This window comes from Sus scrofa, chromosome 12 (genome assembly GCF_000003025.6).
Source record: "Sus scrofa isolate TJ Tabasco breed Duroc chromosome 12, Sscrofa11.1, whole genome shotgun sequence".
Lineage (NCBI taxonomy): Eukaryota > Metazoa > Chordata > Mammalia > Artiodactyla > Suidae > Sus > Sus scrofa.
Window position 1 is genome coordinate 5,481,805 of NC_010454.4, and position 24,029 is coordinate 5,505,833.

Sequence of the window (24,029 nt, forward strand, 5' to 3'; positions counted from 1 at the left end):
AAACTGGTGACCTGCCAACCCTGCCTGGCCTGAGGATAAGCCAAACCGCTAGCACTTCTTCCTTTGTAAAACTGAAAAACCCTTAATAAAATCTATAATCCACACAGAAATGTTATTGTCTTTATTAGGGGATGGTGTTGGGTTTCATTCTGGCTTTGAAGCTTTGATTTTCATAATTGAACAGGGAGGTCACAGTCACTTGCCTAAGCTCTGGGGTTTGGCATATGAATATACGAATATATACCTATGGTTTCACCACGTCAACCTTCCACTCTTTTTTTAAGTATAACCGATTTACAAATCTTCCACTCTTGACAGGTTTCTCGCAATCTCCACCTCTCCACGAGTCAGCTCTCTTAAGAGTGGTAGAACTTTAAGTGCTCTGTGTGGAGCTCAGGCCCCAACCAATCTCCAAGGAGCAAAAACCGCACTGGCGCACAGCACCGTCTTAGCAAAAGGGCGTTCACACAGCTCCTAGCAACGCGCTAAGCCGCAAACCAAGGCCGTCACGGACTAACGGCCGCGGCGAGGCAGTCTGGGAAATGTAGTTCGTCTCGGCGCCCTGACTCGGGCGGATGAGCGGGCCTACGACTACAACCCCCAAGATGCTTCGCTTCTCCCCAATCTTCCGGAGGCCGGGCAACTAAGAGATTAACGTTTTCGAGGCTCTGAGGCGGGAGGCCTCCCTGAGTTGGGCTCGAGCGGGGCCTGGGCCAACGGCTCTGTCTGGGAAGTGTCCCAGCTACCGCGCCTCCGAGAGGAATGGCGCGTAACCCCGGGGGTTTCAGGGGCTGGAAGGATCGTAGGCTGCGCTCGGGTTGAGACGGGCTGAGCGCGCGGAGGGGGTGGCGCATAGAGGGGCGCGGAGCCTCAGGACCGAGCGGGTGACGCCCGGAGGGCCCTAGCGGATCAGTAGCGCCTGGTATTGTAAAACGCCTGGTGCGGAGGTGGCAGAGCAGATGCGATGCTATGGTCCTCGTGGCTCTGTGGCCCTTGCAAGGCTTTGAGACGTTCCCGCGGTCTGGGAGGCTGGGACGTGGCAGATTCCTGGACGTGATGTGAGACCCAGCGTGTTTGGGCTTGTAGGTTGTGAACATAACCATTACAGAGAAGGAGAAACAGAAGCATTCGGAGTGGCCCCTGGCCAGTGACCCCTCATAAACCGCGTTCTGATGACAGGACAGGCCGACATCAGAGAACTAGAGATGCCCACCTGCACTCCTTTCTTCCAAGCTGTGCCAGAGGTCAGTTTTGGTAACGCTGAGGAGGGGCCGGGAAAGGCCGGTGGTTCTGAGGTAAAACAGTTCTCTACGAATGGAGTGCGTCGGATTCACAGTTAGCGGGAAGCGAAAAATTTCCGCCGACAGAAAAATGCTCTCGAGGAGTAACCGGCATTCACATCCGCACCCTGCGCTGAAATGCTGCCTGGAAAGTAGGCAGAGGTGTTGCCTGGAAGGCGTGTTGGCCTTAGTGCACCCACCTCCTTTCTGAGATGAGTGCCTGCCGTTTTCCACATCCTCTCTCAGGGTAAGGGGCGAGGACCACTGCACCTTTTTTTGTTTCAAATAATCTGCAAGCCTTGAAAAGTTACCCAGAACACTTTGCTTTTCAACTGACTTGCTCCTCTTATTTTTTTTTTTTTAATATTTTTTATGACTTGCTCCTCTTATAAGGAATTTTTTTAATTGACGGAAATAGGTTTTGACCTCTTGAATGGGTGAAGTGAGGGAAGGCTTGATAAACCACGGACTCAACCAGTATTAAAATTACATCTGGGAGTTCCCGTGGTGGCTCAGTGATTAACGGACCCGACTAGTAACCATGAGGTTGTAGGTTCGATCCCTGGACTCGCTCAGTGGGTTAAGGATCCGACGTTGCCCTGAGCTGTGGTGTAGGCCGGCGACAGCTCTGATTGGACCCCTAGCCTGGGAACCTCCATATGCTGTGGGTGTGGCCCTAAAAAGATGAAAAATGAAATAAATAAATAAATAAAATCTGTTTTGTTTAGTGGTTTTGTTCTTTGGCCTGCAGCATACAGCAGCTTGCTGTGGAATCTCAGTTCCCAGACCAGGGATTGAACCCAGGCCACAGCAGTGAAAGGGCCAAGTTCTAACCACAGTCAATTTTTTTTTTCCTTTTTAGGGCCGCACATGCGGCATATGGAAGTTCCCAGGCTAAGGGTTGAACCAGAGCTGCAGCTGCCGGCCATAGCCACAGCAACTTGGGATCTGAGCCCTGTCCTCAACCTACCCCATAGCACACAGCAACGCTGGATCCTTTACCCACTGAGCGAGGCCAGGGATCCTCACGGATGCTGGTCGGGTTCATTGCTGCTGAGCCAAAACGGGAACTTCCCAAATCATTTTTAAACAACCAGTTTAACTTTCTTCATTAGGGACGAAGAGCCCAATGGGCCGAATTCAGATGAGCTGGGCAGCCCTGTGAAGGAGCCGCAAGCAGCCCCCAGGGCCTCGAGATGGTAGGCAGAAAGCAAAGTTGGTGTGTGGGAACGTGAACCTACCCTCACCCCTCCTCCCACCTCCAGGAAGATCTTGACCTTGGGGGGTGGGTGACCCCAAAGAAGAGTGATGGTTAGTCTCCCTGATGCACTAAGCAAGCATTTCTTCTGAGCCTCGGAATGGGCATCTGAAAGCGTTTGTAAGGGTCCGTCACTGGTAACGAAGCGCCAGGGGAGAGTCAGGGAATGGAGGACAGTGTTCCATCCTGGCTGGCTGGGTGGTATCTGGAAACATGGGGAAAAGGGAGGGACTGCTGCCCACTGGCGGCGTCCACAGGGGCGTCCACTGCTCATGCACTGGGGCCATTTTCATGCTCTGACTGAATCTGTTCTCAGAAATTCTAAGAACATCGTAAAGGGCGTTTGCCTCTAAATGCCCTTGGTGCTCCTTTTCTGCTGGTGACCTGGCAAAAGGCAAAACACTTCCAGTTCTGCATCCTTGGTTTCAACACACATTCGCGGCCTGATCCTGTTAATGCGATTTGTTTTTCCCTTTTAGGCACCAAAAACCAAGAAGGGATTAAAAGGTGAGTGGAGAAGCTCCTGCTGTGGCGCTGTGGCTGAACAGGATCAGCAGCTTCTTGGGAGTGCTGGCACGTGGGTTCGATCCCCAGCCCAGCACAGTGGGTTAGCGGTCTGGCATTGCCACAGCCATGGCTTAGTTCGCAGCTGCAGCTGGATCTGATCCCTGGTCCGGGTTCCATATGCTGCAAGGTGGCCAAAAAAAAAAAAGGAGAGTGGAAATGAACATTGCTCTTAAGTCAAAAATAATCCCCACCCCCATCATGGATCCACAGATAACTTAGACGTGTCCGTCTGAATGTTTCTGTTTTTAAGGCCACTCCCATGGCATATGGAAGTTCTGAGGCTGCGGGTCCCATCGGAGCTGCCGCTGCTGGCCTACGCCACAGCCGCAGCAGCTGGGGATATGAGCTGTGTCTGACCCACACCACAGCTCACAGCAGTGCCGGATCCTTAACCCACTGAGTGAGGCCAGGGATTTACTGAAAGTCTTCACCGTAATTTTTTTTTTTTTTTTTTTTTTGGCTTTTTAAGGCCACACCCATGGCATATGGAGGTGCCAGGCCAGGGGTCAAATTGGAGCTATAGCTGCCGGCCTACACCACAACCACAGCAACGCCAGATCCAAGCCACCACAGCCCACAGCAATGCCGGATCCTTAACCTACTGATCGAGGCCAGGGATTGAACCCGCAGCCTCAGGGATGCTAGTTGGATGCGTTTCCGCTGCGCCACAACGGGAACTCTTTTTTTTTTTTCTTTTTTTAAACCATCATCTTTTGAGAAAATTATTTTTAGTTTCTACCCTGGGGTCTTTCACCAAGGCATTGTGACCTGTTGCCAGGAGCTAGAAAACCTCTCACGGGCAGTGAAGAGCGAGCCAAGCCCAAGTCCCAAGCCCAGCGCTCTGAGGTCCTGGGCTGAGGTCTCAAGACATGACCGTTCTTTCTCCCCAAAGTCACAGTGGCCCCTCTCTTGTTTCAGACTCCATTGACGATGTCCTTGGTGACCTCCTGGGGGACGAGGGTAAGTGCCCCTTTCCCAGAAGCCCCTGATCTAAGCTTGTAATTCACAGAAAGTTCACTCTTTAAAAGTATACTCTTCAGTGGCGTTTAGTATATTGACACAGTTGTGCAACCCGCACCCTAGTCGAATTCCAGAACGTTTTCATCCCCACGAGGAAAGGCCCTGCCGTGAGCAGCCGCTCCTCATTCTCCCCTCCCTGAGCCCTGGGCCAGCACTCGTTTAATCCGATGGATTTCCCTACCACGGACATTTTAGGCAAAGTGGAATCATGCAGAAAGAGGCTTTTGCGTCCGGCTTCTTTCGCCCTCCATACTGTTGCCAAGGTTTGTCACTGTTGCATTCCTCCCTCGTTCCCTTTCGACGGCTGGACCGCAGGCCCTTGTACAGGAAGCCTCCCTTTGTTTAGCCCTTCATCGGTGGACGGAGATTCAGGGGGTTCCCACCTTGCGGCGAGGCTGTTCTGAATAACGGCTGTTGGGAAGGTGCATCCCAGGTTCTCGCGTGGGCGTCTGTGTTCAGTTCTTTGGCGTGGAAACTTAGGAGCTGAATGACTGGACTCTATGGTGACACGTCATTTAGCTTTTCGAGGGCCCGCCAAACCCTTTTCCGCAGCATGTGTGCCATCTTACGTTCCCACCAGCAGTGTAAGGAGGTTCCAGCTTCTTCACATCCTTGCCCCTGCTTGTTCCCTTCTTTCTGATGAAGCCGTCTGAGTGGGTGTAAAGTTGCATTTCACAGTGGGCTACACGCGTGACTAACGCTGTTGAACATCTTTTTGTTTGTATGTTGGTTGTTTTAAGGGCCACACCTGCGGCGTACGGAGGTTCCCAGGCTGAGGGTCACATTGGAGCTACAGATGCCAGCCTACACCACAGCCACAGCCACGCGGGATCTAAGCCACATCTGAAACCTACACCACAGCTCACGGCAACGCTGGATCCTCAACCCACCAAGCGAGACCAGGTCTTGATCCCTCGTCCTCATGGATACTAGTTGGATTCGTTTCTGCTGCGCCACAGCAGGAGCTCCCTTATGTTTTCTTGTGGTTTTGTTTTGTTTGTTTTGTTTCCTTTTGGCCACCCCACGGCATATGGAGCCAGGGATCAGACCCAAGCCACACTCACAACTTAAGCCACAGCTGCGGCAATGCCAGATCCTTAACCCAGGATCATGACCCCACTGTGCCAGGCAGGGGATTGAGCTTAAAACCCAGCGCTCCCAAGATGCCGCTGATCCTGTTGCGCTACAGCGGAAACTCCTCTTCATGTGTTTATTGGTCGTTGATATCTTTGGAGAAAGGTCTACAGATCTTCGCTGTTTTTAAATTAGGTTATTTGTCTTTTTATTTTTGTCCTTTTTTTTTTTTTTTTGTCTTTTCTAGGGCCACACCCACAGCATATGGAGGTTCCCAGGCTAGGGGTCTAATCAGAGCTGTAGCCGTCGGCCTACATCACAGCAACTCAGGATCCAAGCTGTGTCTGCAACCTACACCACAGCTCACGGCAACGCCAGATCCTTAACCCACTGAGCAAGGCCAGGGATCGAACCCGCAACCTCATGGTTCCTAGTCGGATTCGTTAACCACTGAGCCATGACGGGAACTCCTTTTTTTTTTTTTTTTTTAAATTAAAATATAGTTGATTTACAACATGCTAATGTCTGCTACACAGCAAAGTGACTCAGTTATACACGTGTACACTTTTTTGTTTTTTGGTTTTTTTTGTGTTTTTGCCATTTCTTGGGCTGTTCCCACGGCATATGGAGGTTCTCAGGCTAGGGGTCTAATCAGAGCTGTAGCTGCCGGCCTACACCACAGCCACAGCAACACAGGAGCCAAGCTGAGTCTGCAAGACCTACACCATAGCTCACGGCAACACCAGATCCTTAACCCACCGAGCGAGGCCAGGGATCGAACCCTTCTCCTCATGAATCCTAGTTGGGTTTGTTACCGCTGAGCCACAATAGGAACTCCTACATGTATTAGTTTGTACCTACTAACCCCAAACTCTCACTCCATCCCTCTCCCGCCACCCCCCTTGGTAGCCCCAAGTCTGCTCTCGGTGTCTCTGAGTCTGTTTCTGTTCTGTAGATAGGTTCATTTGTGCGGCATTTTAGATTCTGCATATAAGTGCTATCTTATGGTATTTGTCTGTCTTTTTTTTTTTTTTTGCCTTTTCTAGGACCGCTTCCCACAGCATATGGAGGTTCCCAGGTTAGGGGTCCAATGGGAGCTGTAGCCTCCAGCCTGCACCAGAGCCACAGCAACACAGGATCCGAGCCGTGTCTGCGACCTACACCACAGTTCACGGCAACGCCGGATCCTTAACCCACTGAGCAAGGCCAGGGATCGAACCCGCAACCTCATGGTTCCTAGTCGGCTTCGTTAACCACTGCGCCACAACGGGAATGCCTGTCTTTCTCTTTCTGACCTACCTGACTTAGTACGAGAATCTCTAGTTGCATCCACCCACTCAGGTGTTTGAAGGACCTGCCCACCTCCAAAAGGCCCCCTTCCAGGAGGAAGGTGTGGGGCCAGCTTGGTGGGAACGTGCTTGCCTGTCCCCTCGCCTCCAGTTCTCTGTGGCTGAACGACCTCTCTTGTTTTCTTTCTTCCAGCCGCACTGCCCGAGAAGCCCGTCAAGCTAGTTTCCCGGGCCGGGGACACCACTGGAGTAGACCAGGCGCCCCCCTCTTCAAGGGCAAGAGCAAAGTGAGCCCATGAGACAGGCCGGGGCATCCAAGTCCTGTTTCAGTCCTAAAGCTCTTGCCCCTCCGCCCCCCCACTGTGGGCCCCACTTGTAGTGTGGGCCCCACTTGTAGTGTCACCGCGTCGTCCTCCTGCCCTTGGCGCCTGGTCACTGAAAGGGCCTGGAGGAGAGGGACGAGAACTGAGCTGGAGGCCAGAGGTTCTGGCTTCTCGTCCTACATTAGTTCCTTCCTGTGTGATCTTGGGCAATTCCTGAACCTCTCTGAGCCTCAGTTGTCTTAGCCTCAGAATAAGAGGATTGGCCCCGTGGGGGCCTCTCCTGACAGTTACAGGGTAGGGAGGGCTCTTGTGAGCTCTCTGCCCTCCACCTTCGTTTTAGTCCAAGCAATTCTGTTTTTCTCTCTTACCTGTGGTTTTTCAAGGGGCTCTACTGCTGTTAAAAAAAAAAAAAAAAAAAAAAAAGTTAAGAATCACTGCATTTAGGGGGTGTGTGAAATTCCTTTTAGCAACTCTGCCCCGGGAGAAGGGTCTGTCGAGGTTCCCCTGGACACTTTAAGCCAGTCTCCATTCTTAGAATCATGGGGACTGTTGGTGGGTGGCTGCTGACTCTGCCCCTTTGCAGGTCCCTCCTGGAAGACGATGCCTTCGGCACCAGGACAGGCCTGGCAAGAGCTGATGCCGAGGTGAGCCGGGCCCACTCCCTCCTCCTCACGCTCTGCTCAGCCCCAGAAACAGCCAGATGGGTCTTGTGGCCGAGGGGCTGCTCCGAGAAGGTGTAGAAGTCCCTGCAAAGCCACCTTGTTTTGTTTTTGTTTTTGTTTTGGCCATGCCTGTGGCATGTGAAAGCTCCTGGGCCAGGGACCGACCCCGAGCCACAGCAGTGACCCAGGCCACTGCAGTGACAACACTGGATCCTTAATTCACTGCGCCACAAGAGAACCCCAAAGCCAGTTTGTTCTTCAAGAGAACATACGCGAGGGCTGCTGAGTGGACTCAGAGCGACATCCGTTTCCTTCCTCCCCGTGAGACGAGCTAGAAAGCAGATGCCCTAGCAGGGGCTGGAGGCTCGGATGTTCCCCTTTGAACTGTGCTTTGCAATCAGCCCCACAGCTGCCAGGCCTGGGGTGGCAGTGGTCCTCCCTCAGGAGGGACAGAAAGTGGCAGCGCTTTCTGGGTCCCCCACAAGTGGGCAAGTTCGACTTCAAGCAATGCCCGAGCCCCCCGTGAGGGCAGGGCCCTCCCCTTTACACCCCGACGGCCCGGCCTTGCTCCTGCCCTAACAGAAGTGCAGCAGCAAGGACCCTGAGCTTTGTGGGGCCTCGACGAACACGTGTCCTCACCCTCCTGGCCTGCAGGTCTCGGATATCTCAGATGTAGACCCGCAGTCCCTGCTCCAGGCCATGCAGGTAAGGAAACCGCTTGCACGATTCAGGGAGCTGGGGAGATGGGGTAGGATCATGTTTCATGCCAAGCCTTCATTCTCCGTCTGATTTCTTCCTTTACAATGTGTGTTTCTGAGCCCTTCCGAGCGCAAGAATGGCATTCAGGGAGTTCCCATCGTGGCTCAGCGGAAACGAATGTGACCAGCATCCGTGAGGATGCAGGTTCAATCCCTGGCCTGGCTCAGTGGGCCAGGGATCCTGCATTGCCCTGAGCTGTGGTGTAGGTTGCAGACACGGCTCGGATCCTGCGTGGCTGTGGCTGTGGCTGTGGTGTAGGCCAGCAGCTGTAGCTCCGATTCAACCCCTAGCCTGGGAACTTCTGTATGCCAAGGGCGCGGCCGTAAAAAGCAGAAAACCCCAGAAAACGAAAAGAATGGCTTTCATCCACGTGCTCTGGCCCTCCATGCCCCTCTGGTGTAAATCCGTTTTCCTGGTTTGTGGGGATCTGCCCACCCAGAGACACAGCCCCGTCACAGGCCTCTGGTGAAACGGGGCTGGCTCCCTCCTGAGGAAAAGGGGAGATGGTCTCCCCTAAATCTTTCTCCAGATTTCTCCTGCCAGGTCCCCTGGTACAGCTGTCCTCTCATCAGATCAAGCCCCAAGCTAGTCTCTGCCAGGGAATTTTGAGCCGTAAATCTGAACAGTTCATAAGCGAAATCTCTCGGCGCTCGGCGGCCTGGCTGGGCCCTAAAACCTTGAGTCGCCCTTGGTGCCTCCTCCCCTTCCGTCCAGCCTGGCCTCCGCCTCATGTCCCTTCTGGCCAACCCGCGTTGCCAGGAGCCAGGGCTGAGCACCTGCCTGCCAACCTGCGGGGCCCTAAAGAGTTGGGATCTCTCCCTTCTTGGCTCCAGAGTCAGCCTCTTTCCCCTCAACTTGAAACCACGCTTGCCCAAGGCCAGGCCGCTGCGACCCTGAGTCGGCCCCTCGAGGCCTCTGACTCGGCTAATGGCGGTGGCTCTGAGTCTCTCATTCCAGAACCGGGAACCGAACCGCCCACCCACTCTGCCTGCCTTTGGTTCTGTTATCTTTCCCAACTCAGCTCTTTTCTGAGTAATTTTCTCACTTTGTTTTGCTTCCTCAATACTGGCCCTGGCGTGCCAGCCGCCCTCCTCAAGTGCAAGTCTATTGTCCTTTCAGAGTTGTTGAGCCGCCAGTCGGTATCAGGGCTCGTGGTGACAGTGAGTCCCGACGCCTCCTCTCCCAGCCTGGTTAGGGTGGCTTTGAATGTCCTCACCCTAGAGCGTCGGTTGACACAGACCAACAGTCTCACCCTACCGCTGCCTCGGATGGCACTTGGTGTCCCCTGACTCAGGCAGGCTAAGGGCCCCAGATCAGATTTCCCGTGACTTTGGACGAAGGGTTATCTCAGGTCCCGCCTTACTGCCCAGGAGCCTGCTCTTTTGTTTCTACGGCCAACAGCTTCAGCGTGTGCTGAGCCTGTGTGAGAAGCTGCTGTCAGCAGATCTTAGGCACCCTCTCGTCCTGGCACTGAGGCAGCAGCTACTAGTAAGGCTGGTAGAAGTCCCAGGAGACCGTTCGGCTTATCTGAGACGCTGTGTGGGACCTCTGGGCTTTTGCCCTGCCTCTGTCCTTGTTCTGTAACCCTGGAGGGGTCGGTTCCCCCCCACCAAGTCCCCATTTGTTCCCCGTGGAGACTGGAGGCAGCGTCCTTCCCAGGCTGCTCAGAGCTCGGGGACACGGAGCCGCCGGCTAAGCACCTTTGGGGCTGCCTCCCGCCTTCTCGCGTTTCCAGGACCTGGATGAAATGGATGCTGTTCTCTTTGGTCTGAAGACGTCGAATCTAGGCTCAAGCACGAGGTCCGCAAAGGTCTCTGGGAAAGAAGAGCAGCCTAGTAAACTGAGACCCGCCGGGGTGTTCACTGCCCACGAGAAAGGTGTGTGGAAGATAGGTCCCCAGACCCAGGGCCACGTGGGGCGTGTGGAGGTGCTCGCGTGTCCCCATGGGTTTTCTCTGCCTGGGCAGGGCGGCCGGGCACTCACTGTGTCCTCGTGGGTGTTTGGGTGTCTGTGGTCGGGGAGGGAGGCGGGCTGAGCTTTTACCCTTCCTCGGCCTCTTCCAGTCCCTCTAAGTCCAGCGTGGCCACTCCTGGAGAAGCCCTTGGAGATTAACTGGAGATTTTCTGGTTGCCTGTACGTCTCCCAAACCTGGGTTTCTGTTTGGAATGACTTGTGCATAGAGGCCTGGGGGAGCTTCCTGACCACATTTCCAGGCCAGAAGCCTGTTTGAGAACTAGGGACCTATCCCATGGCTGTGTCCATGGCCGCAGGCCCTTGGCCGCCGGGTAGAAGCCTGCGCCAGCCCAGTGGTCCCGGTCATCGTGTGGCCGCACGTGGGCCAAGAGAGCCCCAAGGCCTGAGACCTTCCCTCGTCTTTGCTCCCTGCAGGAGATGCCATTCCCGCCAAGAAGCTACCTCCCTCTCCCACCAGCTCTGGGCATCAGTACCGGAAGTTCTCCTTCGAAGGTACCACAGGCCTTGCAGTCATGCCTCTGGGACGCTTCGGTTTTGTGAGCGGAGTAGCCAGGGCGCTGCTTCCTTGCTTCTGCCCGAGGCTGAGTCGCTGTGTCGTCAGATGAGGAGCCGACAGCTGGCAGCACTGATTCGTCCCTCCTCGCTTCAGGGAGGGACCAGTTCTGTTCCACCGGCTGGGCTGTTGGGGGCACGCACTTGCAGGGACTTTGAAGCCAGGTGTCAAACTGAAGATTTTATGAAGTCGAGGAAAAATTCCCTTTCCCATCGCAATCGCAGGGATGTTTGACTTCCCCCCTCCTGCCTTGGGGACGTTTCCAGAAGGCCTGTGCAGGTGGCCGAGCCTGGGCAGTGGCACTGGAAGGCAGGCAGGGGGCTGCTCTCCTCGCTCCCCCTCCTTTCCCGAGCCGGGTCTGTGTCTGAGCCCCCCCGTCTCCCAGGCCCTGTCCCTGATGCCAAGTGGCTTGTTGGGGATCCGAGAGCTGGGAATCTGCAGTCCAGGGCCACACGCCCCAGGGCAGCGCGGTGCCTGCTTCCTGCACAAAGCGACCGTCCTCCCTGTGCTGTCCCTCTGCCAGCAGACGTGGAGGACCCCTTGGCCGGACTCCTCTCCGACGACGAGGGAGGAGTTGCCAAGAAGCCGTCTGGGACAGAGAGTAAAACAGCTTCTGAAAAGAACCCAGTCCCGGTCAGAGACCAAGGTAGGGAAGGGTGGGCTTGTGACCTGTCCCGGGGCAGGTGCAGGCGGCTCCCTGAACTGTCTGGTGCAAAACCAGAGACCCCACCAGGCAGGAACCACAGGTCGGAGATCCTGGACCACAAGGTTCTCCGTCTCTGAGGACAGAGGGGGATGCGTGAGCCTAGGAGTGGGGCAGGCTGTTGGCTCCCTTGGGCAGAGGTTCCACCCAGAGGTCGGGGTGGCAGGAAATCACCCCTTCGGCCCGTTCAGACTTGGCAGTGAGAGCAAGAAGGCCGTGAGCGTCGCGTTCTGTCTCTTAGGGCCCGCTATTCCTCTAACTCCTGGGGACACCCCAGTCCGGAAGAAAGGAGACTCGCTGTTTGACAATGGGGACGACATCGTGGCCGCCCTGGGCTTTGGAGACAGCCCCAAGGCGGAGAGGAGGCGGACGGGAGACCAGTAAGGGCCCTGAGGAGCCGAGAGTCCAGGCCTGGCGAAAAGCTAGAGGGAGGGTAGAGTGTGGCCCCCCAGAGCCCCTCATCCTGGCACAGACCTGCCCCTTGTCCTGTCCTGCAGGGAAGGGCCCCTCCTGCTCGCTCCAAGCTGGATGAGCTGCTGGGTCGGGGCACGGCCGCCAGACTCCTGGCCCGCCCGGGCACTGGGGAGCACAGGGAGTTCCAGCTGGACCCAAAGTACCAGAGGCCACAGGGTGAGGAAGCTTGTGGGCATGGGGGGAGGGGGGGTTACCACAGCCCATAGTAAGAAATAAACTAACAGGCTTTAGGAGTTCCCTCATGGCTCAGCAGGTTAAGAATCCAGCGTTGTCACTGCTGTGGCACTGGTTCCATCCCTGGCCTGGGAACTTCTTTTTTTTTTTTTTGTCTTTTTGTCATTTCTGGGGCTGCTCCTGCAGCATATGGAGGTTCCCAGGCTAGGGGTCTAATCAGAGCTGTAGCCGCCAGCCTACACCACAGCTACAACAACGTGGGATCCGAGCCACATCTGCAACCTACACCACAGCTCACGGCAACGCCGGATCCTTAACCCACTGAGCAAGGCCAGGGGTCGAACCCACAACCTCATGGTTCCTAGTCGGATTAGTTAACCACTGAGCCACCACGGGAACTCCTGGCCTGGGAACTTTGCATGGCGAGGGTGTGGCCAAAACAAAGCAATATGAGGAGTTCCCATCGTGGCGCAGCAGAAATGAATCCAACTAGGAACCATGAGGTTGCGAGTTCAATCCCTGGCCTCAGTCAGTGGGTTAAGGATCCGGCGTTGCCGTGAGCTGTGGTGCAGGACACAGGCGGCTCGGATCCCGCATTGCTGTGGCTGTGCTGTAGGCCAGCAGCTACACTCCGATTCAGCCTCTAGCCTGGGAACCTCCATGTGCCGTGGGTGCAGGCCTAAAAAGACAAAACAAAATTTAAAAAAAAAAAAATTATGCTTTACCTCTTGTCACACACAGTAGTATTCACATTTATAACTGAGACAGAGGTGTCAGGAAATCATAATTACCATTTTGAGTGCTCTGTTGTTTTTTGTTTATGTGCTCTCTAACTTATAAATGCATTGGTTGTGACTCATTGGTTTCTCCGCCTGCTAAAGGGCAGTGGCTCACGGTTGGAAGCACACTGCTCTGGACCAGTGTTTCTCTGATGGGCCCGCCGGCCATTGGTTGAGAATCATTCTTGTGGTAGGAGCAGCTCTCAGGGCCCCGAGGGCACCCTGCCAACAGCTCCTGGTGGATGTGCCACCTGCCGGACGCCCAGCCCCTCACCCTGCCTCCGCCACAGCAGCTTCCCCTTCACTCATCCTGCCCGTCAAGCTGCCTGTTCAGCTTCTCTTTTTTCCTTTTTTTCACTCTTTTTAGGGCCACACCCACGCCACATGGAAGTTCCCAGGCTAGGGATTGAATCGGAGCTGCAGCCACCAGCTTAGGCCACAGCCACAGCAGTGCCAGATCCAAGCCACGTCTGCCGCCTACACCACAGCTCACGGCAAGGCTGGATCCTTAACCCACTGAGCAGGGCCAGGGCTTGAACCTACGTCCTCATGGATACGAGTTGAGTCCATTACCATGGAGCCACGACAGGAACTCCCAGTTCAGCTTTTCTTAAACAGAGAATTTTGTAGCTGCAAAAGAAGGGTCTCCCCACCCCGGCCTGCTCAGCTCTCAATCATAGGTTCCTTAATTCACAGACAGAGAAGATGCCTGGGGAGACGAGGACTTCACCTTTGGAGCCTACCAGCCCACCTTGTGCTCGTCCGAGGGCCGGCAGCCCCGCCGGCAGTCCGTCCGGTAAGCATGGAGACAGGCCGCCCACTGGTACAGCAGGCCTGGCCCTGCCCTTCCCCAGCCCAGGCTTGTTTGGGAGGCACTAGGCTGCGTGGGTGCTGAAGAAGGAGGGGCTTGCCCGGTGCCCACCAGTCCAGGCCGAGGCCCCCAGCAGGAGCCGGCTCCCAGCCTCCCAGGAAGGAAAAGGAGACGGTGGGCCCGACCCCATGGGCAGCCCCAGAAAGCCATGAACGGCTGTGGTGGCAGCGCGGGTCCCTGGGGAGTGGTGAGCCCTGGGGAGATGGGGAGGACAGTGGCTTCGAGCTCTGCTCCCTGGGAACACCACCCTCATGGCACACCTGTCCCAGCGTGCAACAAGATACTAAGTTAGTGGATGGGAGTTTCTGGGGTTGGAGTTTTTTCTCCCAGTATCTATTTTAAACTTTGTACTTTGAAATCACTTCGGACCGACAGAAAGGTTGTGAGAAGAGCTCCCTCCTGCCGGCTCCGTACGCAGCGAGCAGCCTCGGCCATGGCGGCTTTTTCGGCCCCTCTTTCTGTCCACATGACCCCTTGTGGTCCTTTGCTCTCCAGGGTTCTCAAACCCTGGAACCCGCGGCCACTGGCCAGCAGCTCATAGAGGTTACAAACAGGTGGCGGGTTGACTCTTAATTGAAAAGCCTAAAACCACCTGATCTGGCTGAGTTTTCTCTGGGGGTGTGCCCGTGGCGCTGCTTTGGCAGGCAGCCGTGCTAACCACTGCACCACTAGCCCTCAGCGTGCTGGTCCCCTCCTCTGCTGGATCCCGAGGCCGCATCCAGGAGGTCTGTTTCACGGTGTTGCATGGACCTCGCTCAGCTGGCCATGGCTTTGTCTGTGCAGTGCCCCTGGGCATCATGACTCCTTAGCTTGGGCCCCACGGTCACCCCCCCGCAGCAGAGGGAGAGGCCAATCAGGGGGCCCTTGGGATGGGCTGATTGCCCTGCCTTCGACCCCTCTTCTCTGTCTTGAAGTAGGTTCCTAGAAGACACCACAGACCCCAAGGGAGAACCGGACTCCAGACAGAGCACCCCAGCGGCATCCAGCCCCACTCAGCTCAGGAGGGGAGGCGCCGACTGGCTGGGCCTCAAGGACGACAGCTCAGACTTGCTCCCTCCCTCCCCCACCCGGGAGGCTCGGAGGGGACCCCCTCTCGCGAGCCAGCATTCTGCCCCTGGCCACCACTCTGCCCCGGGCGGGCTGCCCTCCTCAGGGGCAAAGCCACCAACCGAGGGTACCAGTTCCCCTGCCAAAGACAGCCAGGCTTCCCAGCCGGGAGCATCAGAGGAGCAGGGGGAGGAGGACTGGCTGAGCCACTTCCTGTCTTGGAAGAAGTCCCAAGGTCTGGCAAGGGAGGAGCACGCCGCGGGCCGACCCCCCGTCAGCAGGTAGGGGCTTAGGCTGCCAACTCTGGTGGAGGGAGGACTTTGCCTTCTGGGTGCCTCAGCCAGAGCGCCCACCGTGCTTTGCGGGCAGGGCACCACCTTACTGCCTCAGCCATGCTGTTCCCTCTCTGGGCTCCCCACCTCTGCCCAGGTGAAAGCCCGAGGGAGGTGGGCTATTGACGCTCACACCTCGACAGCCATGGAGACAGATGCTGACCTGATCAGGCTGGAGACTGAGGGTGCGCTTGTGGCAAACACAGCCATCCTGGTACCTCCGAGCAGGGCCTCCGCCCTCAGCGCCCTCGGGCTGGGGGAGCACCCAGTGTCCCCTTACTCTGCTCACCTGAGCTAAAGCAGGAGACTAGGGTGCTGGGTGGGATTTGCTTGTACTCTTTTTTGTTGTTGTGTTTTGGTTTTTTGTCCTTTTAGGGCCGCACCCGTGGCACATGGAGGTTCCCAGACCAGGGGTCCAGTGGGAGCTACAACTGCCAGCCTACGCCACAGCCACAGCAGCGCCAGATCTGAACCATGTCTGCGACCTACACCACAGCTGACAGCAACACCAGATCCTTAACCCACTGAGCGAGGCCAGGGATCGAACCCTCAACCTCATGGTTCCTAGTCGGATTCATTTCCGCTGTGCCACGACGGGAACTCCGGGATTTGCTTGTCCTCTTAGAGAGTGTTCGAGAAGGCAGTGGCCAAGCGGTGGCTCCTGGGGCACGTTGCAGAATGTGGGACAGGACAGTGAGTGGCCCCTGAGGGGGCTGGTGAGTCCAGCCCGTCCAGGGGAAGCAGCAAGATGCTCTATGGCCAGAGTGAAGGGAGGGAGGGGAGCGGTTGTGTGACAGGCCAGGGATGTCACCCAGCCCTGGGCTTGGTGTGAACGTGCGGGGAGGTTTGGATCTGGGCCTGAAACCAAGGGGGAGCTTCCTCGCTGACCCTCGAGAGCCAGCAGTGGAGCGGGAACAGCAGACAGGAGGAGAGCGGGCGCCGGCCGGTGCTGCAGGAGAGGGAGCAGGCCTCAGTCAAAGCTCAGCACGCCGCGTGGACCCGAGCACGGCCTCGGTGCCCCCGACAGGTCCATGACCGCCCCCCCGGACTGTCATCAGACGGCGGCCCCAGTGAGCACTGAGGCCAGGACGGGGTTCGGAGGCCAGGGGCTCTGACTGGGGAGGAGAACTCCCAAGACAGGATGGCAGGACCGGGAGGAAGGCTGAGGGGAGGTGGGAAAAGGAGCCACTGCACCGCTTTACACGTGGGCTTTGTCCCAGCCTGTCCTCGTCCAGCGTCCCCTGGACCTTCTGCCACCTTCACTTTAACATTGACTTTCTCAGCCAGCCTGCTGCCAGCATGCAAGGGCTCGAGCCAGCAGCTGCCCGAGGCACCCCAGGGGCATCAGCACAGAGGCCACCTGCCCAGCCTGCCACCTCGGGGTATGTTCATGGCATGGCCGAGGTGGGTGAGACGTGGTGGGGTGCCTGGCCCCCTGCCTTAGCACGTTGGCTGGCCGGGCTGGGCTCCACGTGGTCCGTGTGGCATATGGTGCCACACTGTGTGTCAGGCTCACTGAGTCAAGGGGACCTGAAGCTGGGTCCCCATCCCCTTCTCCGGACCAAAAGCACACTCTCAGTAAACTGCCCGCCTCGAGGCCTTTCCAGTCCTGAACTTGAACCTCCTGCCAGGCTCCCCTCCCCGTCTCCCCATGTCCCACACAGAAGGCCGTTCACCTCGCCACGCCTGTCCCTGTGTCCTCAGGTCCCCTGTGACCGGGAACCGGGCCTCCTTGGCCCCGAGTGAAGGTGACCCAAAGAGAGGAAGGGCCCCTGGAGACTGCACCCGCACTGGTTTGTGTTCTGCTCTGTTTGGGGGTTTGACGCTGGGTGGAAAAGAGGCACTTCCAGCTTCCTTCAGGGGCCCCCCAAGACCAGGGAAGCCAGACTCTCCCCGTCACAGGCGGACCCCGGGGCCTCCCTGCGCCTCTTCCTCATTTCTGTGTCGGTTGATTTTTCAGAGCGTGCAGTTTGTTTTCCAAGCTCCCAGGAACCCCCAGGGCCTCCTCTGCCTGGCCAGGTAAAGAGTGTAGACAAACAGGTGTAGGTTTCAGGTCCCTGGGGCGAGCCTCATGTGCTCAGAGGCAAACACCTGCCAAACCTGCCAAACTGCCGGGAAGAAGGCATCGGGCTGTCTGCCGGCTCCCCCAGCGCTCCCCACCGGTGCAGGCAGCGTGGGGTGCTGACTTGCCAGCACTGGTAGGGGATTGAGGTGGCACCAGGTAGGGGCAGCCAGGAATGCTCCCGTCAGCACGCAGGGCTGCACGTGACCTGATGGTCCATCTAAAAAGCCCCCTCCATGCCGGCCATCCCCCAGTTTCCCAGATGTGGCAGCACCTGTGAGCCCCGGGCCTGAGGAGGCACCTCCCTCATAGCCCCAAAGTGCCTCTGGGGTGGTGGGTGGTGGGCAGCCTGCAGGAACCAGAGCAGCTCTCAGCGTTGGCACTTCAGGCCTGCCCCAAAGGGCCAGGGGCATAACCTTTTGTCCTAGCTGTTGACCTTGGAATCTGGACCCCCTACTGGGGAGGATATTCTTCTGGGTGAGGTAGGGGGGCTCCTTTTCCCTAACCAGACCTGAGAGGTCATAGGGGCAGTGGCCTATGAGTCTGCAAAGCCTTAGCCTCTTGGTGTCATGTCCTCAACCCGTCTGGTCCTCACCCCAACAGATCTGGCTCAGGGAGGCCCAGAGAGGGCCAGAGGTAGGTGAGCTCAGCTGAGCCCTGTCCGCTGCCTAACAGGGACCTCCCTCCCCTTCTCCTCCAGCCCCCGCTCCCAGAGTCCCTGGCCTGGAGCCTGCTGCCGGGTACAGAATACCAGAGGCAGCTCCTGGCAGCACAGGCTCAGCTTCAGGGCAGCACCACTGAGCTCCAGGCAGACCTCCTGCAGAGTCAGGCCCGCGTGGCAGAGCTGGAGGCCCAGGTGAGGGCTGGGGGCAGCTGGCTCCCCAGGGGGCAGGACCGCAGTGGGGCCAAGGGACCGCCTCCCCTCCCTCCACACCGTCCCTCCCGCTCTCCTGCCTCCTCCAGGTGCGGAAGCTGGTGCTTGAGCGGAGCCAGCACGAGGTGCTGCTGGCAAGTTTGCAGCAACAGCACCAGGCAGACCTGGAACTCATCGAGAGTGCCCACAGGTACCTGGGGCCAGCCCCAGCCCACATGCCCTGGGAGGCCCTGCGTGTGGCTGTCCTCACCCTGTGGGTATTCCGTTGGCAGGAGCCGAGTCAAGGTGCTAGAAACATTGTACCAGCAGCGGGAAGAGCGGCTGCAGAGAGAGAAGGAGGAGTTGTCTGCTCAGTATGTGTCTCGCTGCCAGGAAGCCGAAGAGGACCGCGCCAAGCTAACAGCCCAGCACCAGCAGCGCTTGGCAGCTGCCGTGCAGGAAAAGGACCAGGAGATGGAGCGGCTCCGGGAGCTGCAGCGGTGAGGGCAAGGCCCAGGGGCAGGGGGCCGGGGGCTGTTTCAAGGCAGCCAGGAGGAGCCGACTGCCATGAGCCCCAGGCTGTGGCCCAGCAACCTTTGAAGCCAGGCTAGAGCCCTTCCCTTCCAGGTGAGGACTGAAGCCAGGCTCCCTGACTGCCCCCCACCCCAGGTGGGGACCCAGCACTCCTACAGAGTGGGTTCAAGGGATCACTGGCTGTTCAGGCAGGGCCTGGCTACTAGGCAACCCGAGGGCTAACTCAGCACAGGATGTAACCCATTCCCCAGCCAAACCTTTCGACTGGATCAGCCCTGGAAAGGTTTGTACTGCTGGCCTGGTGTATCATTCTGGTCACCTTTCTAGATGAGAGCGAATCTAAGAAAAGGCCCATGAGGGAGTTCCTGCTGTGGTGTATTGGGTTAAGAACCTTACTGCACCAGCAGCTCGGGTTGCTGCAGAGGCACAGGTTCACTCCCCAGCCTGGTGCAATGGGTTAGAGGATCCGGTGTTGCCGAAGCTGTAGCATGGTTAGCAGCTGTGGCTTGATTCAGTCCCTGGCCCAGGATCTTCCATATACTGTGGGTGCAGCCATTAAAAAAAAAGGAAGGAGTTCCTGTTGTGGCTCAGTGGTTAATGAACCTGACTAGTATCCATGAGGATGCGGGTTGGATCCCTGGCTTCACTCAGTGGGTTGGGAATCAGGTGTTGCCATGAGCTGTGGTGTGGGTCGCAGACACAGCTCGGATCCTGTGTGGCTGTGGCTGTGGTGCAGGCCGGCAGCTGTAGATCCGATTCAACCTCTAGCCTGGGAACCTCCGTATGCCATGGGTGTGGCCCTTAAAAAAAGACAAAAAATTTTTAAAAATTAAAGAAGAAGGAAAAAGAAAAGGCCTATGAGGGAATTGGCCAGTGAGGGCGGAGCAGGCCTTTTCACGCAGCTCAGACGCCACCCAGACGCCAGATGCCTGTCCTTTCCTGCATCGGGTGTCCTTTGCTAAACAGCAAGGAATCTCCCCACCCCTGGGGTGGATGTGGTGTTGAGGCACCGAGACAGCCAGGGAGACGGGCGGCTGGGAGCCTGGGAGCTGCCGGAGGCTCTGCTCGCCACGCAGAGCTGCTCACTGCACCGCGCTCCCCGCTGCCCCAGGGCCTCCATCCTGGAGATGCGCAAGGACCACGAGGAGCAGCTGCAGCAGCTGAAGCTGCTGAAAGACCGCGAGATCGACGCTGTCACCAGCGCCACCTCCCACACGCGGTAGGCGCGCCACCCAGGCCCTGCCCACCCCAAGGGGCAGTGAGGGGTCCCCAGGCCTGTGTGACGCGAGGCTCCTCCAGGTCCCTGAATGGCATCATGGATCAGATGGAGCGGTACTCCAGCAGCCTGCAGGAGCTGTCCTCCCGCGTGGAGGCCTCATACCTCAGCACCACCCAGCAGCGGGAGCTGGGCATCCGGCAGCAGGACCAGCAGTTCCGAGGTACCGCGGGGGCCGCGGGGCCCTCCCTCCCTCCCCTCTGTGCGGGCGGGAAGGCGGGCTGCAGTCAGCCTCCTGCGGGCCCGCAGCGCTGCAGGAGAGGCTGGGCCGGCAGCAGCGGGACATGGAGGAGGAGCGGAGCCGGCTCCAGGAGGTCATCGGGAAGATGGAGGCGCGCCTGGGCGAGCAGAGCCGGCTGCTGGAGCAGGTGGGCACCATCTCCCCCCCGGGCAGCCAGGCCCGGCAGCTGCAGCTGGACTTTCCTCTGGATTGTCTCTCTGCGCCTTCCTGCTTCCGCAGGGGCTCCCACCTGCAGAATTGCCCCAGGCCCGCCCCTGCCTGCCCATCGCTGTAGCTGCCACTCTGCTCCCCGTCACTTGGACCTCTCCTGTCGGCTGCCACTGTGACTTTGGGAGAAATGCTCTTGAGTTCTGAGCTGCAGCAAATAACGTTTTTATTTTATTTTATTAATTAACTTACTTTGTCTCTTTAGGGCTGCACTCGTGGCTCATGGAAGGTCCCAGGCTAAGGGTCAAATCGGAGCCGTAGCCACCGGCCTACGCCAGAGCCACAGCAACGAAGGATCCGAGCCGCATCTGCAACCTACACCACAGCTCACGGCCACGCAGGATCCTTAACCCACTGATCAAGGCCAGGGATCGAACCTGCAACCTCATGGTTCCTAGTCAGATTCATTTCCGCTGAGCTACGACAGGAACCCCCAGATAACATTTTTTTTTATTATTATTATTTTTTTTAATATATAATGATTTTTATTTTTTTCCATTATAGCTGGTTTACAGTGTTCTGTCAATTTTCTGCTGTACAGCATGGTGGCCCAGTTACACATACATGTACACATTCTTTTTTCTCACGTTATCTTGCTCCATCATAAGTGACTAGCCATAGTTCCCAGTGCTACACAGATAACATTGTTTAAATCCCTTTCTAAGAGCGAACTTTAGGAGTTCCCGTCATGGCGCAGTGCTTAACGAATCTGACTGGGAACTATGAGGTTGCGGGTTTGATCCCTGGCCTTGCTCAGTGGGTTAAGGATCCGGCGTTGCTGTGAGCTGTGGTGTAGGTTGCAAACCCGGCTCGGATTCTGCGTTGCTGTGGCTCTGGCTCTGCCTTTTTGTGCTTGCTTCAGTGGCATACATACTAAAATTGTGGTGACATGGAAGAGATTAGCACGGCCCTATGCAAGGATGACACGCAAATTCGTGAAGTGTCATATTTATGAAAAAACTCAAATTGACCCCTACCTTATGCCAAAGGAAAAAAGCAATTTCTGATGAAATTGATCCCATAAATATTTGTTGAATTCAGAAATAATAATACTTTTTTGTTTGTTGTCTTTTGTCTTTTTAGGGCTGCACCCACGGCATTTGGAGGTTCCGAGGCTAGGGGTCTAATCAGAGCTGTAGCTGCTGGCCTCCACCACAGCCACAGCAATGCCAGATCTGAGCCGTGTCTTGGACCTATCCCCAGCTCATGGCAACGCCGGATCCTTAACCCACTGAGCGAGGCCAGGGATCAAACCAACAACCTCATGGTTCCTAGTCGGATTCATTTCCGCTGCACCAAGACAAGAACTCCAATAATACCTTTTCTGTACAAAGTTGTAAAATGTTAAATTTCATTTAAAAATTTAAAATAACAGACAAAAATAACGTAAAAATTATCCACTAGCCAGAGGTAGCCACTCATGACATCACATATATCCCGTAGACATCAGTATGTAGACAGGTGTTTTTGACAGGTGTTTTTGATTTTTTTTTTGTTATTTCCCCAATTTTTTTTTTCTACTGTACAGCAAGGTGACCCAGTTACACATACATGTGTACATACTTTTTTCTCACATGATCAGGCTCCAGCATAAGTGACTAGACATAGTTCCCAGGGCTACACAGCAGGATCTCAGTGCTAATCCGTTCCAAAGGCAGCAGTGTGCATCTGTGAACCCCAAGCTCCCAATCCACCCCACTCCCTCCCCCTCCCCCTTGGAACCACAAGTTTATTCTCCAAGTCCATGATTTTCTTTTCTGTGGAAAGGTTCATTTGTGCGTGTATTAGATTCCAGATAGAAGTGATATCATATGGTATTTGTCTTTGTCTTTCTGACGTACTTCACTCAGGATGAGAGTCTCTAGTTCCATCCGTGTTGCTGCAAATGGCATTATGCTGTTCTTTTCTATGGCTTGGTAGTATTCTGCTGTGTATATGTACCATGTATATACCACATCTTCCTAATCCAATCGTCTGTCGATGGACATTTGGGTTGTTTCCACGTCTCGGCTATTGTGAATAGTGCTGCCGTGAACATGCGGGTGCACGTGTCTTTTTCAAGGAAAGTTTTGTCCGGATAGTGGGGTGGCTGGGTCATATGGTAGTTCTATGGATAGATGTCTAAGGTACCTCCATACCGACCTCCACAGTGGCTGTACCAGCTTACATTCCCCCCAACAGTGCAGGAGGGTTCCCTTTTCTCCACGCCCCTCCAGCATTGGTTATCTGTGGACTTATTAATGACAGCCATTCTGACGGGTATGAGGTGCTATCTCATGGTGGTTTTGATTTGCATTTCTCTCGTAATCAGGGATGTTGAGCGTTTTTTTTTCATGTACTTGTTGGCCATCTGAATATCTTCCTTGGAGAAATGTCACTTCAGGTCTTTTGCCCATTTTTCCATTGGGTTGTTGGCTTTTTTGCTGTTAAGTTGTATAAATTGCTTGTGTATTTTAGAGATTAAGCCCTCGTCCGTTGCATCATTTGAAACTATTTTCTCCCATTCTGTAAGTTGTCTTTTTGTTTTCTTTGTGGTTTCCTTTGCTGTGCAAAAGCTTGTCAGTTTGATTAGGTCCCATTTATTTTTGCTTTTATTTCTGTTGCTTTGGGAGACTGACCTGAGAAAACATTTGTAAGGTCGATGTCAGAGAATGTTTTGCCTCTGTTCTCTTCCAGGAGTTTGATGGTGTCTTGTATTATATTTAAGTCTTTAAGCCATTTTGAGTTGATTTTGGTGCATGGTGTGAGGGTGTGTTGTGGTTTCATTGATTTGCATGCAGCTGTCCAGGTTTCCCAGCAAGGCTTGCTGAAAAGACGGTCTTTTTCCCATTTTATGTTCTTGCCTCCTTTGTCAAAAATTAATTGACCATAGGTGTCTGGGTTTATTTCTGGGTGCTCTGTTCTGTTCCATTGGTCTGTATATTGGTTTTGATTTTTTTTCTTTTTTCATTTTTTTGGCCATGCCAGCGGCATTAGAAAGTTCCCAGGTCACGGGCTGAACCCACACAGCAGCAGCCTGAGCTGCTGCAGTGACACCACCAGATCCTTAAGAAACTCAGACTCTGGTTTTGGGTTTTTGTTTGTTTGTTTTTTGTTTTTTCTCATGAACCATATTAATTCAGTCCTTCGTTTGGTGCTTTATTCATCGCCTGCCTCAGGCCAGGCTGTGCGTGCCCTGCGTCCCCTTGCATGTGGTGTCACATCCACCCTGGTGCTCTCAGCCTGTTGGGTAACAGGAGATAATGAGGCAGTGCCGTAGCTGGCAATTCAGGGAGCACAGATCTTGCCGAGTTTGGGCCCTTTGGAGCTGCTCCCGGCCTCTCTCCAACAGTGGTTCCTGAGCCCTTAGCCTGGGCAGTTAATCCCAGCGGCCAGGCCCTGCCAGTCCCTTGGGCTCCTCTCATTTTGCACCACCCAGGAAAGGTGTTTGAGGCGAGGTGTGGGCAAAGCCGGATGGGGGGCCGTTCGCACAGCTCCCCAGGGAGCACACAGGCCTGGTCGGGGGCAGGCGGAGCGTGCAGGGGTGCGAGCCCTCAGCCCTGCCCTGGCCCGCAGGAACGCTGGCGGGCGACCGCTGAGCAGTCCAAGGTGGAGGCCGCGCAGCGCGCCCTGGAGGAGCAGAGGAAGGTCGTGGTCCAGCAGATGGCCATGGAGCGGGAGGAGCTGGAGAGGGCCAAGGTAAGTCCCCGACACCGTGTTTGGCTCTGTCCCTGCCAT

At 55.9% G+C, this 24,029-nt stretch overlaps 1 protein-coding gene across 1 annotated transcript in view; it reads left to right on the forward strand.

Annotated features, from left to right (window-relative positions):
- Positions 772 to 24,029, forward strand: part of FBF1 (Fas binding factor 1) — a 28,396-nt gene continuing 5,138 nt past the window's right edge. Inside the window, 24 exon segments of the mRNA XM_021066608.1 lie at positions 772 to 1,244; positions 2,396 to 2,479; positions 3,018 to 3,045; positions 4,024 to 4,065; positions 6,682 to 6,775; positions 7,395 to 7,455; positions 8,128 to 8,178; positions 9,968 to 10,109; positions 10,621 to 10,698; positions 11,286 to 11,405; positions 11,704 to 11,848; positions 11,965 to 12,092; positions 13,586 to 13,685; positions 14,675 to 15,088; positions 16,423 to 16,521; positions 16,844 to 16,932; positions 17,100 to 17,158; positions 17,902 to 18,057; positions 18,165 to 18,265; positions 18,348 to 18,554; positions 19,700 to 19,807; positions 19,888 to 20,027; positions 20,114 to 20,232; positions 23,868 to 23,990. Of these exon segments, the coding sequence (XP_020922267.1) occupies positions 2,477 to 2,479; positions 3,018 to 3,045; positions 4,024 to 4,065; positions 6,682 to 6,775; positions 7,395 to 7,455; positions 8,128 to 8,178; positions 9,968 to 10,109; positions 10,621 to 10,698; positions 11,286 to 11,405; positions 11,704 to 11,848; positions 11,965 to 12,092; positions 13,586 to 13,685; positions 14,675 to 15,088; positions 16,423 to 16,521; positions 16,844 to 16,932; positions 17,100 to 17,158; positions 17,902 to 18,057; positions 18,165 to 18,265; positions 18,348 to 18,554; positions 19,700 to 19,807; positions 19,888 to 20,027; positions 20,114 to 20,232; positions 23,868 to 23,990 (2,607 nt within the window). The 5' untranslated portion in view covers positions 772 to 1,244; positions 2,396 to 2,476.